Consider the following 16,294-nt stretch of genomic DNA (forward strand, 5'->3'; position numbering starts at 1 on the left):
TAACACGTCATCAAATATTCAACAATGATTAGCAATTCCGGCAAAGATAACAAGACTCGGTGGATATTATCGTGTAAACAGACCTTTTGGCATATATTTATATAAGATTGTTAATTAAAAGCACAGTTGGTGTTTACTTTTCTGTAAACTGCAGATTATTATTTGAATACGCGACTGATTTATGACGGCTAGAATTGATAGGGATGCAATTCCGCTCTTTCGGTGATATTGAACGTGTGCTCTTAATGTACGATATGTTCCCGTTAACAAGCTCATGCAAGCCGCAAGTCGGAAAAGTCTATTTTTTTTTTTTTTTTTTTTTTTGTCGCGATAATGAGGAACCAGATGGTGTTGTGTTTTCGCTTTGGAAATCCTAGCGTGCTTTTTTTTTTCACGTCCCGCTTGTGGAATCTGTAAACACTTTTGTAAAGTTGCTTTCTCGTATGAATCACCATCGAAAGTCGCGTCGTTCCTCTTTCAGTCTCGCGCAGGGGGGGGGAATCATAACAGGAAGCAACTTTCGGGATCGGACCTTGAATCTTCCCTGTAATCCTTGAGTCGAGGTTTGGAATAACCGAGGCGGCTCACTGTTCCACCTGAAGGCTGCCAGTTTTGCTGGCAGACGCTTTGAAGCTGTTCACCTCTGTAAACACCAACTCTGTCCACAAGGGGGAGAAAAATCCAAATCAGGAACGATAGGGTGCACGAATGCGTTCCTTGTGGAATCCCACCTTTCCATTCCTCGAGAGTGCGGTCTTTACTCTCGAGGGTTTGGTCATAAGGCGGAGCTTCGGGTTCGTCATCAGGGTCATGGTACTGCGAGAAATACGGATGGGCCAGAGCCTCGCTGGCCGAGATCCTCCCATCGCAGTCCAGGACCAGCATACGCTTCAGGAGATCGACCGCTGCACGCGGAAGGCAAAAAAAAAAAACAATTCTGGGAACGCTAATATGAACGTATGTTCGTAGTGACGGAACGGAGTGCTGACCGAGTGGATTTGCTCCCCGGAAGATTTTCTCCAGATCTTGCTGAGGCATAAAAGGCAGAGACTGGATGTACTTTTGTGCCTGCGGACACCAAGTCAGTCAGACACAGCAGAAACTCTTTTTTTAAAGTTTAAATAATAAAATACGACAACTGGTCCCTGTGCATTTTAATACCATTTTTTTTTAAAATATGATTTCCGTACAAAGTGATGTCACATCTCACATGCTCAGAGCAGATCTTCTCCAAGAGGTCCGGGGTCGGCGTCCCGACCATCTCCATGATTCTCTTCAGCTGGTCGATATCTTTTTTTTTCGGAACAGAAGCCGGTTAAAGAAGCCGAGATCAGTTCATCAAATTGGTTTTAGCACTGCTTCCCCGACACCGAACACAACAAATGGGCGAATTCAAGCCCCTTTGTGGTGACTCCTATTCACTCCCACGGCTCCTTTTCTGCTTCGGAGAAGAGATTGTCATGCAAATCTAAAAGACCGCCGTGGTGAACTTTGCAAAGATAATGGAGGGTGGGGGGAAAATAAAACAAACGACCGCCGGTTCTTCCGACGCTGATAAAGGATACAGTCAGTGCCGGGAAAAAGGACTTTTCCCTTCAGCAGCTCTCCCAAAATGCATCCCACCGACCAAATATCAACTGGAGGAATCAATAAAAAGTGAGAGGAACAGCACAATTAAAAATAAAAAAATAATAATACAAATAAATAAATCAATAAATAAATAAATCTATAAATCAATAAATCATTAAATAAAAAACTTAATAAAAAATAAATAAATAAATAAATTTTAAAAATAAAATAAATGAATGAATTAATTAATAAAACAAACAATAACTAAATAAATAAATGAATAAATAAATAAATTAATAAAAAAAAACTAAATAAATAAATAAATAAAAACTCACCGTTTTGATTATAGTGCATCCAGTTGAGCATGATTTCTGGCGCCCGATACCAGCGAGTCGCCACGTAGCCCGTCATCTCGTCGTCCGTCTGCCGGGCCAAGCCGAAGTCGAGGATCTGTCGGGTGCGGCGCCGGCGTTTAAACGACGTGGAGGTGCCAAAAATGTGAGCGTTTGGACTTACCCGCAGCTCACAGTCCTCATTCACCGCCACGTTACTTGGCTTGAGGTCCTGCCGATAAGAAATACGGCGCCATTGTTGAGACGCCGGGCTACATTTCAAAGTTTCATACTTGCTGGAAAGTGAATTGATGGTCAAAGTGACAGGAAGTGGAGGCACTCACTCTGTGAATCAATCCCGCTGAATGGATGTACTGTTCGCCGACGTGCATGAGGAGATAAATGACGAGACAAGGGTCAACAGTGCAGTTGGCCATACACTCGCGTTGAACACGCTCGTCTACGGGGAGGCTGCTTTTGGCCGTTTCCATGGGAACGCGCCAGACCGAACAGCTGGAGCCGTCTATTTTTAGCATGCCGCCGAAACAAATCGCTCAGTCTATTTTTTTTATATATAAGAGCACATTTAGGAAATGTTCCAAAACTAACATGTTACTTTATTATTTAGGTTTATCAACCGTGGCTATTTATGAGAAATAATACAAAAAAAAATAGTCAATTAAACAATTTTATATACACGGTGTATTTAAAATATTTATTTAATTTTTTTTTTTTTTTTTTTTTTTACAGTAAATAAAATAATTTACATTAGCAAAATACAAAGGTTTGTTTGCATTAAACAATTATTCTATTAATTTGTAAAATTATTCATGCATAAAAAATAAAAATAGTCAAGTCAGCAATTTCTTTTATGGAATAACACATTCGTTAATTTATTTTAAAAAAACACTAAAAGATAAAAAAGAAACATTTCTACATTTAACAACCTTACATAAGTGAATTATTTCTTTGCTTTGTTGACGTAAAAAAGTCAAGCAGAAATTTAAAATGTAAATTTTTATTTTATTATTTTTTTTATTTATTATTCATGATTTGTTTTGGTAAATAATTTAATTAATTTATAGTGAATACAACAAAAATATCAATCAAATAAATCATGTATTCATAAAATTTACTGTCGATTTTATTTATTTTTATGAACAATCCAACGGCTTCATTTATTAGAATTCAGTCGACTACAACCAAAAGGAATATGTACTTTATCATTAAAATTAACTTTTACAATTTAAATCTTGACTCGATTTTGTTTTCCGAAATCGAACTTGGAATTTCACAAACCTCTCCCTCGTAGCGCGGAAACGCACCTTTAAACCACGCAGGAGCTGGTAAATCAAGAACTGCACGTGCTCATCGGACAACCTCTGGAATTTGACGATGTTATTAAGGTCTGCGCCCATCAGGTTGGTCACCAGATAGCTAAAAAAAAATTATTAAAAAAAAAACCTGGTTGACAAACATGGCGATAATACACGGCCATATTCGATTCAACAATTTACAGTTCATTGAAGTCCGCCAATGCTGCAGCAGGTGTGAAAACGTCCAGCAGGCCTATTACCTAAAGAAGCCGGAACATTTCAATCAATAAGAGCGCAGGCAGTCGAGCTGCTCGGCTTATTTCGCGACACGATGCACTAACGTTCTCATGTTTCATGTGCTTAAGCAGCCGAAGTTCCCGGTACGAGCGGCGACTGTGGACCAGCGACTGGAAGGGCCGCGACAGCTTCTTCACCGCCACCTTCTGCCGCAGGACCACGTCGTAGGCGGAACTGGAGGGGGGAAATTGAGATTTACTAGGTCAGGCACTGATATTTCTGACTCCGGGGCTGCAAGTCACCCGTCGTCACTCCAGATGCCCCTTAGTGGGATTTCGGCCAAGCTCACACATGCCATGTCTCTGCCGTGATGCCATTTTCCCTACACGGAGCGTCAGGCTCTCAAGTGTCGCGCATCGGCATCTCATTTATTCATTTGCAGGATGACGATGACGGTTGGTTCGATTTCATTTTAATTGAATTGTGCAGCCAGTCGATAAAACGAGCGGTTATTTTTAGGAAGAATCCAGCAATTTTTCGCATGCGTCGTTTTACATGTACTCATTGACTACCATTGACGGAAAAATACGTCATTTTTTTTAACTTGTAGTGAATGAGTTAAATATGCATATTTCTTCAATTGCTATAATAAAACACACAATTCAAGTAAATCAACGTCAAACCTGACAAATGGAACATTCGCAGATGTATTTATTCAAAGTCGTTTAACTGAGAAGGATATATGACAAAAAATACACCAAAATATCCAACCGATTAGCTGGCTCTAATCTCGTTGCACACTTGAGTACAATGACAATAAAGGGATTTCTGATTCTGATTCTGATTCTGACACATGAGCAGGGCAGACAAAACTCATAAGAAAGTCAACAAACGAGCAGGAAACAGCGGAAACCCAAAATAAATATATGAATTATATTCAAGCAAAAACAGACACTAAGCAAACTCACGAAATTGTTTTAAATCGTTCAAGGTGAGGAAACGGTCTTGCGAAAAGTGTGATTCAACTCGGTTTCACAACAAAGAGGAAGTATTAATCAGGCCACACCATCGCGCACAGGATTTAAACTTTGAAAAAAAAATTGTGAAATTACACAAAAGGTATGACGTTAATATAAAAATGTCAAGAGGAGTAAAAGTAAATGATTACTTTTCTATGTGACTTCAGGCAATTTAGGCGCTTTAAAACTCAAATTATAGATTCATCCAACCACAGTCTTTAACTAACGTCCCAATGATGTCCCTTAACAGCTAAAGCAAACTGAAATCTGTCATTCTGTCTACATCTGAACTTATTTGACACTGTCAGGGCTGGGTATCGCCATAGCAACCATGAGATCCATCTGGCACTCAAAGGGTTTTAATGCAACATCCAAGAATGCATAGGATTCATTACTACAATGGAAACAAACTATGATTCTTTGGTGAATGTCATGTTAAAAAATAAAGGTTGCTTCATTTTGATGACACAGGCAACATGCATGCAGGCATCTCTGGGCTGCAGCCTCGCCCCTGCACACACACACAGACACACGCAGACACACACATTGATACACACTCACACAGATACTCACCACACCGAACCGTAGGCTCCGGAGCCAACCGGCGTCAAGTTCTGATATCGCTCCGGCACCTCCCACACCGTTTTATTCAGCTCCTGTCGGTAGAATCCCGGCCTGGCTGACATCTTTGGTAGCTGACAAGGCAACACAATAAAAAGGGAAAGGAGGAATGGAGAAGGGGAAACGAGACCGGTAGTGGGGGCTGCCGTATGCTCGCTTCTCGGAGCTGCTGTGATGATGCACCGGCCACTTGCAGCCTGTCTCCCCGCCCCCCTTCTTCCCTTTGTCTGTCGGTCTTTATTCCTTTTACACCATCTGCCGGTGGAAGGCAGTGCATCACGTTGCGATCAAGAGACTAATGTATTTGATTGCAGGCTGTGGACTCGCGTAACTAAATTGAAAATAATCCGGTCCGTGTCGCTTTTGGTCATTTGATATTAACGTTTGCCGGTGTGTTTATTATTGTTATTTTTATTATTATTTATGTGACGGGTATCAACCATTTTCTCTAACTAAAATGAGCATTTATGGATTTATGGTCAATAGGGAATCTAAATTAAATATACGAACCGTATTTCGATTTGTGTCTCGTGCTATATTCTATTTTAGTTTTAGATTTTAAAAAACAGTTTTTATCCTTTACCTAACTAGTTCCAGAAAAAAAACGAGAAAATGAAGCTCTTTTTCAATGTTGGTGCTTCTATATTAAGTTTAAAGTTGTTTAAATAATAATTTGATAAAAGATCAAGTAAAGGATCACCATCCGTTTTTCAATTGCCGAAAACGAAAACGAAAAGTGGGATTTAGCGCGTTCCCGTTATGTGGTAATGACAACACTGCCATCTAGCGAATGTAGGATGGATTAAAAAAAAAGTACATTTTGAATTTTAAACACAAGAGAATATACTTCTACGTGGTAAAACATAACAAAAAAAGAAGAAGAAAAATAGATATAATTATATACATTTAGAATAATATAATTACTTAAATAAAAGTTACTTAAAAACATTCACAGGCGATTTTTGGTAATGACGCATTTCTGGCGCGACCGCATGCACCTGGTTTTTAAATTCGAAAAAGACATTTCGAAGGCTGGGTTGTTCAACGATTTCAAAGGCTTCTCCTCAAATGGACGCCTTAGACACATAAACCGTGGTGAATTTGTACAGGATTAATATGAATTTGGAGTGAGATAATTTTTTTTCGGAAGTGACGTACCGTGACTGAAATGCGGCCTTCGTAGGACTCACGCCTTGACTATGGACGCAGGCTTATGACGTCAATAAATATATGACTGCCCAAATTCACATTAATTCTGTACAAATTCACCGCGGTTTATGTGATTTACGGAGGCTAAGAAAATAAGGGGGATCCTTTAAGAACCCTGCTTGTGAATTGTCTTTCTAGAAATTGAAAACTACTCGCGGTCGTGTCGCGCCGGATGTGACATATACAGCTGAAATGCGGCCTTCGTAGGACTCACGCTATGACTCAGGATGAAGTGATAGACGTCACTCACGATACTTTTGTCCAAATTCACGTTAATTCTTTACAAATTCGCCACGCTTTACGTGGTATATGGAGGCTACGACAATCAGGGGGAGCCTTTAAGAACCTGCTTGAGAATTATCTTTCTAGGAATTGGAAACCACGAGTGGTCGTGTCGCGCAAGAAGTGACGTAACGTGACTGAAATGCGGCCTTTGTAGGACTCACGCTATGACCATGGACGCAGTCACATGACGTCACTCACGATACTATTATCCAAATTCACATTAATTCTTTACAAATTCGCCACGCTTTACGTGATATACGGAGGCTACGACAATCAGGGGGAGCCTTTAAGAACCTGCTTGAGAATTGGCTTTCTAGAAATTGAAAACCACTCGTGGTCGTGTCGCGCAGGAAGTGACGCCATGCAAGTGAACTATGCGGCCTTCGTCGAGCTCACGCTTTGACCATGGACGCAGTCACATGACGTCACTCACGATACTATTGTCCAAATTCACATTAATTCTTTACAAATTCCCCACGATTTACGTGATATACTGAGGCTACGACAACCAGGGGGAGCCTTTAAGAACCTACTTGCGAATTGGCTTTCTAGAAATTGGAAACCACTAGTGGTCGTGTCGCGCAGGAAGTGACGTTTTATAGCTGAAATGCAACCTTCGTAGGACTCACGCTTCCACCATGGACGCAGTCATATGACGTCACTCACAATACGCTTGTCCAAATTCTAATTAATTCTGTACAAATTCGCCACGGTTTACGGGATCTACGGAGGCTACGACAACGAGGGGGGGCCTTTAAAAATCATGTTTGCGAATTGCCTTTATAAAATTTGGAACCCACTCGCAGTCGTGTCGCGCCGAAAGTGACGCCATGCAAGTGAACTATGCGGCCTTCGTAGGGTGACCTTTCTATTTTACTTCATGGATTCCAACACGGAAGTGCATTTTGCGTGTACTTTCTTCACTTGTTTTGAACCCTTTGAGCATTGTAGCATAATCGCTCGCTAAATCGGAGCTTTCAGTGACCTGACCGTGTTCCACAAGGGCATTAATGCTCCCGAAGATCGTATACATTAATGCAAAACAGATATGGGTGCTATATATACGCACACTGTAGAAAGTGCAGTGAAAATGGCATATTTTTGCATATTTATATACCAAGCCTTAAAGCTTCAGCCCACATGAACAAGGTAATTTTCATTTCATGGACTCATATTTGCTTTATTTTTTTTTTTTAACTTCTTTACTTTTAGAGTTGGCGTGAGTGGCGTTAAATTTTAGTAATTTAATAATCCAAAGTATCTCAGGAACTACAGTCTATTTTTCCCCTAATATTAAACACCCCCCTCCCCCCAAAAAAACATGTTTTTTTTCCAAACTAATTTTTCATGTATATTGTACATTTATGTACATTTTTTTAGGGTTCCATTGTTATTATCTTTTCCAAATGCATTTCAATTTTGGCTCTTTATTCAGCTTTAGAGGAAATAAACAGGTTGTTTAAAAATATTGGATAAATTGGTCCCTCTTCTGATCGAATCAGTGATCGGTTATTTTATTTTATTATTTTTTTTAAACTCACTGATGAGTGATCGGCTCCAAAATCCCAATAGTGTAACACCTATCATTAATAAGTTAATCCTTTTTTTTTGTATTACTTAATTTCTAATATTGGTAATTCTGCTAAGAAATTTGGTTCGGTGCTCATGTAATCAATTTATTCATTCATACTTTCTCACTTGTTGTGACTTGTCCTCTTAAAATATTGAGCCGCTCTTCATTATTGATGATAGTAATAGCACGCCATTCATTATTCATTATCAATTGAAGTCCAGAGGGAAGCGGAAAGGGGCAGAGTTGAGGCGACATAAAACTTCAGAAAGCATCCGGAGGTACACTGGCCTTCCTCCGAGGTATCGTTCTTCCGGAAGGGTCGGTCCCATCTCTCACGCGAATGTCAGTGCATAATTGAGGGTGGTGACTTCGAAAGCATAGTTATGCATACGTTATATGTCATGCTAGACCCTGCCTACCTTTTCTAAGTCCATCTCATTCATTGTGGATGGAATGGGGGGGGGGGAATGCACAGCTATATTTGGAGATGTGATGTCACAAGTGGTTTGAGAGCAACACGTATAAGTGTCGGCGCGTTGGGAGGCAGTGTGGCAAAGCTCCGGACTGCTCCACGAGAGATCGGACTGCAGGTGAGATCAGCTACACAATGTAAGTTCATAAATCGTTGGGTTCGTTACATTTTATTGATTTTTTTTTTTTTTTTCGTGTCAACTTCCACTTGACTTATACTAAATGAACTTGCATTTATTAAATATCTATATCTATTATTTATTTTTTTAATAGTTAAAATATGAAAGTGATATACAGTTAAGATTTTTTTTTTTATGTTAGGAATTTTTTAAAATATAATAGTCATTGTAAAAAAATATTCTGAATAAATTTTCCTATAAATTATGTTGAATTAAAACAGTTTGTTCCGATGGAATAAATATACACTGTACAATATTTACAATATTTTGATAATAGTTGTACTTTTTGGATTTTAATTTTCTTGTATTTATATTTGTACAAAAAAAATTACATTCTTGCAGTGAAATTTATGAATAAAAACAAATTATTGTGTAGTAACTGTAATAATATAAATAATTGTTGCCCAAACGCCAAAATTTGATTTATTTATTTATTTATTTTTACCATATTTTTTCATGACTACTTGATTTGAATAATTTTCCAATATTTGCATAATTTGTATTATTCCTTAATTGTGAATATTTTAAAAAAATGTGTCTAACAAGTGTCATTTCTCTTTTTCTTTTCATTTACAAGGTCATTTAGCTCAACATCTCATATTCATATGTTGCATATTTCTGTCTGTAATGATGCCAAAATTTTAAATTCCAATTAATGACAAATAATCCAATTTTTTCCCCGCTTGCAGATCAATCACAAATCATGAATCGCTCGAGAGTGCCTGCGCTCATCTTAATTCTGTTTGCATTGTCGCGTTGCATCGCCACTGCTCCGAGCAACAGGTGAGCGAAATGAACCCGCTGGAAACAATCCCGTTTAAAAAAAAAAAAAAAAAAATGTAATACTTTTATAGCCAGCAACTTGTAAGACATGGAATCGTACGTTAAAATTGTGCAAAATGGTGTCTGAGGCCACGAGTGAAACGACGAGAGGTGATTTAAGTGGCCACTTTTTCTCCCCCCCTTTGGGACCGCAGTTCCAAGAGATGGTCATCATCTTTCTGTGCGACGCCGTTTCTCATTTGTGATTCAGACACTCCAGTTCCAGCTCATTCTCCGAGGACGAGAGTACTCCGCCAGATGGCCACGAATGGCCCGTGTTCCCCTTCTCCAACCCGTTCCTCGGCCTCATGTCCGCAAGAGAAGTCCCGGATAAGAACAGGTGGATGATCTCTGTGAGTGAAAGTGCGTTTTGGAATCTCACGTCGTCTCCTCTTGTCGTTTTTTTTTTTTTTAGTCATCCCATCCAGAAGAGAAAGTGCAACACGGCCACCTGCGTCACGCAACGATTAGCAGACTTTCTGGTGCGTTCCAGTAACACCATCGGTACCGTGTATGCGCCGACCAACGTGGGATCTGCCACCTACGGCAAGAGGGACCGACTCCTGCCTCCCAATTACTACTTTCCTTTCTAGCACTTTCTACACACCCATGACGATATCATGACGACCGTACCATGAATATGAACCAAGTGTTCCTGTTTCCTATGAAATTGAAACATCGTGTTTCCTTCCAGTTGCTTTTTGTGCTGTTCCACAGTGGCATGATGTGAAAATAAAAACAATAGAAAGCACAATTCCTATGAAGTTGATTATTTTTTTTTTTATAAATGCACCGGTTGAATTGATATCATACTGGAGGCTATTTAAAGACTTTTTACTGGAATAATACTCACTCGCCTTACTGTATTTATAATATAATATAATACAATATAAGATGTTTCATAAAAAATGACATGATTAATTTGACCTTAAATTTCCCTGGGGGATGATTTATGGGATTTTAATAAATCAAAGCATTTTCTTTGATGTTATCAGCCCCAAACAATGAGAGGAATTTGCGACAGAATTTTTGGATAACCCAAAAAGTTAGTTCGTTCACATCATGAGGTGACTGAAATAATTAAATTGGATGCATGATAATATTTAAAAAAATATATATCTAATGCCACATTCCTACAGGAATGTTTGCCGAGTTTGTAATCCCACAGTTTATTTATATTTAATAAGAGTCCTGTTTTTTTTTTCCAGATGGGGTTATTTCGGGTAACATAATGCACATCGAGAGGGGAAATATGATGCATGACATTAACCCGTGTTGGATTACCACTGACCTGATCATCTCAGACTTTGACATCTATATGGTTAAAATGGACATAAAAGGTTTTTGCTGGTGAATTAAAACAAAACAATGCAGTCACAACGGATATCATGTCAAGATCAGTTGATGACTTCATGCAAAAAAAAAGACAAATTACCATGCACTTCAGCCGGCATCCGTTGTGGAGATGTTTATATCACTGCGCTAATGTAGTCTGATGGAAGTGTCATGTCTAATTCATGCACAGGTGGCCCCATTAATCTCTGACATTACAGGTGCACTTGTCAGCTAAATTCAAACAATGGGGGTTGCCTCGTGGCCAGGAATAATGAGAAGGAATATTTAACATAAGCTTTTTAATGCAGGAGTGCTTCGCTGGTGTAAAAAAGGAGATGAGAATATACATCAACACACTGTTTGATGTCATTTTTACATTTTTAGGAATCATTTATATGTTGAATATGGTAAAAGAACAGTGACAAAAATGAAAAATATTCGTACTTGTTACTCACATAGATATCATAATATCCTGTATAATACTTAATTCACAATGCTGTAAACTAAAACATCATCGTTTTTTTAAAATTCGCGTAAAACATTTGACTTTACCGCTTGCCGTAGTTTTAAAAACACGCTTATCGCTTGCCGTAGTTTATGTAAACACGGAAGTGAATTTTAAGCCACCCTCTTACTAGCGTGTCGCGTTCGAAAGAGTCTTCTAATTCACAATCGGACTCGCTTAAAATACATTCTTACAATTATAGTTGATGAGTCGAACGTTAGCTTAATTAGCTTTAGCATGGAAGCTAAACTACGGAAAACGTTCAAATTTGTCGTCGTCGGCGGTGGCATCGCGGGGGTGACGTGTGTTGAGCAGGTGATATTTTCGCACCGATCACGAATGCAACCGCACGAATCCTCTTCTCAGATGCATAATTGTTAGACGCGATCGTTGAATGTGTGTGTGCGTGTGTGTGTGTTGACAGTTGTCATACAGTTTACCGTCAGCGGACGTGGCCCTGATTACCGCAGGCCCCCACATAAAGGCAGTCACCAACTATAAACAGGTCGGACAAAGATGAAATACTGTCAGATCTTACTCGAAACTAACAGACATACTCCCATAAATGTAATTGATGAGCACGTGGTGTTTGAACGCATCCTTGTTGACACGTCTTTGCTGTTTGAAAGGTCGCCAAAGTTCTGGAAGAGTTTGATGTGGAGGAGCAACCAGCCAGTGTTCTGGAGGAGAAATTCCCCAATTTGACCGTCATTCACTCTGCTGTGAAGACATTGCACGCACACTCACATGTAAGAAATAGTCGCTGCACACTCCAGCCACAAGATTGTTTTAATGGCGACTAATTGTCAAATGTCTCCACCTTGTGGCAAGAAAGTTACATTACATGCAAACTCAACTCACAAATTACATGCCTTTATTGTGAAAGAAAATCGTAATATACTCACAAAAAAAATCTCATATTTATTAATTAATTAATTAATTTCTATATTTATTTATTTATTTATTTTATTTTAATTTCCAGTTGGTGGAAACTGCAGATGGAAACGTTTATGGCTACGAGAAGCTGTGCATCTGCAGCGGGGCCCGACCGAAGCTGCTCGCGCAGGACAAGCCGTACGTGCTGGGCATTCGGGACACGGACAGTGCCCAGGTAGCTACCAACTCTTGTCATACTCTGGGATATTTATTTATTTATTTATTTATTTTTGCCTCTGACGTGGCTCTGTGGAATTCCAGAGGAGAGTGAACTAATCAGATACTGAAAGTAGGTTAGACATATACAAAATCTTCCCCGCCCATTTGTGTGATAAAATTCCAAGCAAATACGCAAAGTTATTTAATAAATGAATAGTATCTGGAACGGGACATTTTTAAATCTTAATCAGAAAAAGTCACGTTCCAGTTCAGCGTGCTCGCAGTAACGCCTTTTCTTGTGTTTCAGGAGTTTCAAAAGCACTTAACGAAAGCCAGGAGGATTGTTGTTGTTGGAAATGGAGGGATTGCCTTGGAATTAGTGTGAGTACGTGTTGCATGTTTATCTCCACATGGACCCAAAAAATAATTTTCACAATTCTAAAAACCAAGATGCCACAAGATGGCGGTAAATAACTCTTATTGTCTCGATGAAAGTCCGCAACGCACTCCAACATAGTTTCTCAACACAAAAATGGCGGCAAAACACTATTTTTGTCTAAATAAAACTCCTCAATTTAGTTCCTTGACACACAATTCCAGAAGGGAGCAGCCAAACACTTTTTTTTTTCTTTTAGACAAGAATTGACGTTTCACAAGATGGCGCCAAAGCACTACATTTATATTCCACTTACACAACTTTATTTCTACAAGTGAGGCGTGTCTAAATATGTCCCGTGTAGGTATGAGCTGCAAGGCTGCGAGGTGATCTGGGCCGTGAAGGACAAAGCCATCGGGAACGCCTTCTTCGACGCGGGGGCGGCTCGGTTCCTCATCCCGTCGCTGAGCGCAGACAAACCAGACCGGGCGACCCCCTGCAAGCGGGCTCGCTACACCACCGAGCACCCGACAGCCGCAGAGGCTCAAACCTTCACCGCAGGTCTGGATTCTTAAACGAGCTTTTTCCTCATCCCCGTCGCTCACGAGCGTCTTTGGTTTCCAGATCGACACATGCGAGGGCGCGGCTCCGGTCCGACGGAACCTGGCAGTGCGCTCGGTCCCGACTGGCACCAAGGACTCGTTCTCAAAGGAGCGGAATGTGTGAGGACCTTTGCAAAGATTTCTTATGGAATCTCAGCCTAAAATATTCTGTGTTTGTTTACGTTGGAAATAAAACTGTCTTCACCTTTTTTTGTCCGGGTTGCAATCAGGCGTCCCGCAAGGTTTCAGTGGAGTATCAGTGTGAGGTGGAAACGATCTTCACCTCTGAGGAGATGCTCAATTCCCAATCCCAAACACAAAGACCCGATACCGGTGAGAACTAGATTTAGACAGGACATAAAAAGTCTACACACCCCTGAGACAAAGCTCAATCATTAAAAAAAAAAGAAAAGTAAAACTAAACAAGTGAGAGAATGTGGTTGCAAAAGTGTGCACACCCTCAAGACCAAATAAACTTCAGCTGTTCCAGTGGCCTTTTCCTGACATTCTCCTCTTCTTCCAGAAGGAACCTGGCCCGTTTACGTCCTGCTGACCAACGGCAAGACGTTTGGCTGCGACTTTGTCGTGAGCGCCACGGGTGTCACGCCGAACACGGAGCCGTTTCTACACGGCAACAATGTACGTCCACTCATTTGCATTTGAAGTCATGATTCTACTTGCGAGTGCGGGAACTTTACTTTGGGACTCATCAAGTGATGCATTTAAAACATCACTTCAAAAAATGTTGGAACTGATTTGTTAGTGATCAAATGAAACATAAATATGTATAAGCGTGTTTATCGCGTTTTAGGCCACTAGATGTCAGTAGAGGACCAAAGCAAGCTGTATTTTGTGCAGCACTTCATTAATAAAATGCATTTTATTCAATTAATTTATGATTATTTTTTACATATTTCAAAAATTAAAAACTCCATCATTCAACACATGATTTTATTCTCGTCAAGTTCTCCCTGGCAGAAGACGGCGGCCTCCGCGTGGACGACCACATGGCGACATCGGAGCCGGACGTCTACGCCGCCGGAGACGTGTGCACGGCATGCTGGGAGCACAGTCGACTGTGGCAGCAGGTAAGCCGGCGTCGCATTAAAGAACCAACTGCACACTTTGACGCCACGGGCTCTTGCACTTTTTTGGCAGATGCGTTTGTGGACGCAAGCGCGTCAGATGGGCTGGCACGCCGGCCGCTGCATGGCCGCATGCGTCCTGTCCGAAGCGTTAGAGCTGGACTTCTGCTTCGAGCTCTTCTCACACATAACTAAATTCTTCAACTATAAGGTATGTGGGTGTCTTGGAAAATAATTTAATTGCAATTTTATTTATTAATTTATTAATAATTGTTTATTAATATTTGTATTAATATTTTATTAATTTTTTTGTAATTATTTTTGTAATTTTTAAAAAATTAATTTATTGATTTTTTTGCCCTCACTATAGGAAGTCTTTGCATTTTTCTTTATTTATTTTACTTGCCACTTCTTGGCCGTGTCAGAAAAAAAGTCCTAAAACTAAGTTTCCGCGCAGGTAGTTTTACTCGGAAAGTTTAACGCGCAGGGGCTGGGATCCGACTATGAGCTGCTGCTGCGCTACACCAAAGACCTGGAGTATGTCAAGGTGAGATTATTCAACTGAACAGAAAGCGTCTGCAACACACAAATCCAAACCTTTTTTTTATTTATTTATTTATTTTATTTTTTTTGCAGGTGGTTCTACAAGGCGGCAGGATGGTCGGCGCAGTGCTCATCGGCGAAACCGACTTAGAGGAGACTTTTGAGAACCTCATCTTGAACCAGATGGATCTCACGCCGTATGGGGAGGATCTTCTCGACCCCAACGTGGATATTGAGGACTACTTTGATTGAGCAAAAGGAACAACTTAAAAGAGGACATTTTAGGTCATGTACTGTCGTTACTGAGTAATGAATGATCTGTTTTGTTCCAGGGAAGTTAAGTTGGATATTTTTTAAATGATTGATGACTAGCCAATGTGTATGAAGCTAAAATACACATTTACCTTAACTCATTCACTACCAATGACGGCTAAATACGTCAAAGATTTTTTTTTTTTTGCTCTTCTTACTCGGCTGGTAGTGAATGAGTTACTTAACATTCACTGCCATTGACGAGTATAGAAGACAAAAAAAATATATATTTTACCTGCTTTGGAAATTCACAAAATTTTTAATCCCAAAGCAGAGACATCAGTGTGCACATAATTTCAAGTGGAAAAGTAGGATACTCAGCTCACCTCTCTTCATGACTATACAAAAAAACAAAAACACTATTGTTGCTAAGGAGATCACATTTCAATCCAAACAGCTCCTCCGGTGCCTCGGCAGGCCTTTTAACAATCGAGGATATTAATCTCAAATAGTGCTGCTCATTGTTACCCGGGTTATGTTGCTCTTGGGGATGTTTTGTTTAAAAATCCCCCTGACACAGACCTGCTTAAAAAAAAAAAAGAAATGACATGAGAAGTATTAAAAGCCAAGTGGGAAGATTGATTTATGTAAGCTATTCAATTCGAGTCGTCCGTGTTTTACTGCATTATGTTACCTTTTGGGTCACTTGTTTTCCAGGTCAGTTCAACAACTGGAACATGCACTCATTGATTTTTGTGGCTCTTCCGTTGGCTAATCGAGGTTAATTGCTGGTTTATTACACCTAAAATTTCCAGTGAGTATTCAGGGGAGATACTTTACTTGATTAGTTAATCAGCAAGTAGGCTAA

At 39.9% G+C, this 16,294-nt stretch overlaps 3 protein-coding genes across 8 annotated transcripts; 2 read left to right on the plus strand and 1 right to left on the minus strand.

The window, feature by feature from the left end:
• Nucleotides 1-9: 9 nt before the first annotated feature.
• On the minus strand, nt 10-7,143 carry mapk11 (mitogen-activated protein kinase 11). Of its 4 annotated transcripts, none has more exons than XM_088287533.1 (12): nt 7,122-7,143; nt 5,047-5,168; nt 3,559-3,688; nt 3,419-3,477; nt 3,227-3,338; nt 2,246-2,275; nt 2,086-2,133; nt 1,905-2,019; nt 1,566-1,637; nt 1,211-1,290; nt 990-1,068; nt 10-905 (listed from the first exon to the last, which is right to left on the minus strand). In XM_088287533.1, the coding sequence occupies exons 2-12, from the start codon at nt 5,157-5,159 to the stop codon at nt 502-504; spliced, it is 1,242 nt and encodes a 413-aa protein (XP_088143659.1). In that variant the 5' UTR covers nt 5,160-5,168; nt 7,122-7,143; the 3' UTR covers nt 10-501. The 4 variants fall into 4 exon arrangements, with proteins under 4 accessions (XP_088143659.1, XP_088143658.1, XP_088143660.1 ...); XM_088287532.1 differs by lacking the exon at nt 7,122-7,143 and adding an exon at nt 6,518-6,650; XM_088287534.1 differs by lacking the exon at nt 7,122-7,143 and having other exon boundaries at nt 10-658; nt 732-905; nt 5,047-5,293.
• A 171-nt stretch (nt 7,144-7,314) lies between these two features.
• Nucleotides 7,315-10,387, plus strand: iapp (islet amyloid polypeptide). 3 transcript variants are annotated; one of them, XM_088287541.1, is made up of 5 exons: nt 7,315-7,737; nt 8,637-8,751; nt 9,501-9,594; nt 9,845-9,973; nt 10,049-10,387. In XM_088287541.1, exons 3-5 carry the CDS (start codon nt 9,515-9,517, stop codon nt 10,224-10,226), a joined length of 387 nt encoding a protein of 128 aa, XP_088143667.1. In that variant the 5' UTR covers nt 7,315-7,737; nt 8,637-8,751; nt 9,501-9,514; the 3' UTR covers nt 10,227-10,387. The 3 variants fall into 3 exon arrangements, with proteins under 3 accessions (XP_088143667.1, XP_088143666.1, XP_088143673.1); XM_088287540.1 differs by having other exon boundaries at nt 7,315-8,770; XM_088287547.1 differs by lacking the exon at nt 8,637-8,751.
• A 1,170-nt stretch (nt 10,388-11,557) lies between these two features.
• On the plus strand, nt 11,558-16,068 carry pyroxd1 (pyridine nucleotide-disulphide oxidoreductase domain 1). Its single transcript, XM_088287953.1, has 13 exons — nt 11,558-11,788; nt 11,898-11,978; nt 12,103-12,222; nt 12,456-12,584; nt 12,876-12,949; nt 13,309-13,505; nt 13,569-13,666; nt 13,777-13,879; nt 14,070-14,185; nt 14,512-14,634; nt 14,705-14,842; nt 15,089-15,178; nt 15,268-16,068. The coding sequence occupies exons 1-13, from the start codon at nt 11,711-11,713 to the stop codon at nt 15,424-15,426; spliced, it is 1,506 nt and encodes a 501-aa protein (XP_088144079.1). The 5' UTR covers nt 11,558-11,710; the 3' UTR covers nt 15,427-16,068.
• Nucleotides 16,069-16,294: the final 226 nt, after the last annotated feature.

The sequence above is a fragment of the Idiotropiscis lumnitzeri genome, chromosome 2 (genome assembly GCF_059441095.1).
Source record: "Idiotropiscis lumnitzeri isolate Australia: NSW breed Sydney's pygmy pipehorse chromosome 2, RoL_Ilum_1.0, whole genome shotgun sequence".
Taxonomy (NCBI): Eukaryota; Metazoa; Chordata; class Actinopteri; order Syngnathiformes; family Syngnathidae; genus Idiotropiscis; species Idiotropiscis lumnitzeri.

What these genes read in the sequence shown, in the direction of transcription:
- pyroxd1 (XM_088287953.1), top strand. Translation starts at nt 11,711, where the DNA reads ATGGAAGCTAAACTACGGAAAACGTTCAAATTTGTCGTCGTCGGCGGT. An exon ending in GGGATTGCCTTGGAATTAGT is followed by an intron (nt 12,950 to 13,308) that starts GTGAGTACGTGT and finishes TGTCCCGTGTAG; the next exon opens with GTATGAGCTGCAAGGCTGCG. An exon ending in CGTTTCTACACGGCAACAAT is followed by an intron (nt 14,186 to 14,511) that starts GTACGTCCACTC and finishes ATTCTCGTCAAG; the next exon opens with TTCTCCCTGGCAGAAGACGG.
- mapk11 (XM_088287533.1), bottom strand. Translation starts at nt 5,159, where the DNA reads ATGTCAGCCAGGCCGGGATTCTACCGACAGGAGCTGAATAAAACGGTG. An exon ending in AGCACATGAAACATGAGAAC is followed by an intron (nt 3,478 to 3,558) that starts GTTAGTGCATCG and finishes CGGCTTCTTTAG; the next exon opens with GTAATAGGCCTGCTGGACGT. An exon ending in TTGGCGGACTTCAATGAACT is followed by an intron (nt 3,339 to 3,418) that starts GTAAATTGTTGA and finishes ATTTTTTTTTAG; the next exon opens with CTATCTGGTGACCAACCTGA.
- iapp (XM_088287540.1), top strand. Translation starts at nt 8,629, where the DNA reads ATGCACAGCTATATTTGGAGATGTGATGTCACAAGTGGTTTGAGAGCA. An exon ending in GCCACTGCTCCGAGCAACAG is followed by an intron (nt 9,595 to 9,844) that starts GTGAGCGAAATG and finishes TTTGTGATTCAG; the next exon opens with ACACTCCAGTTCCAGCTCAT. An exon ending in GAAGTCCCGGATAAGAACAG is followed by an intron (nt 9,974 to 10,048) that starts GTGGATGATCTC and finishes TTTTTTTTTTAG; the next exon opens with TCATCCCATCCAGAAGAGAA.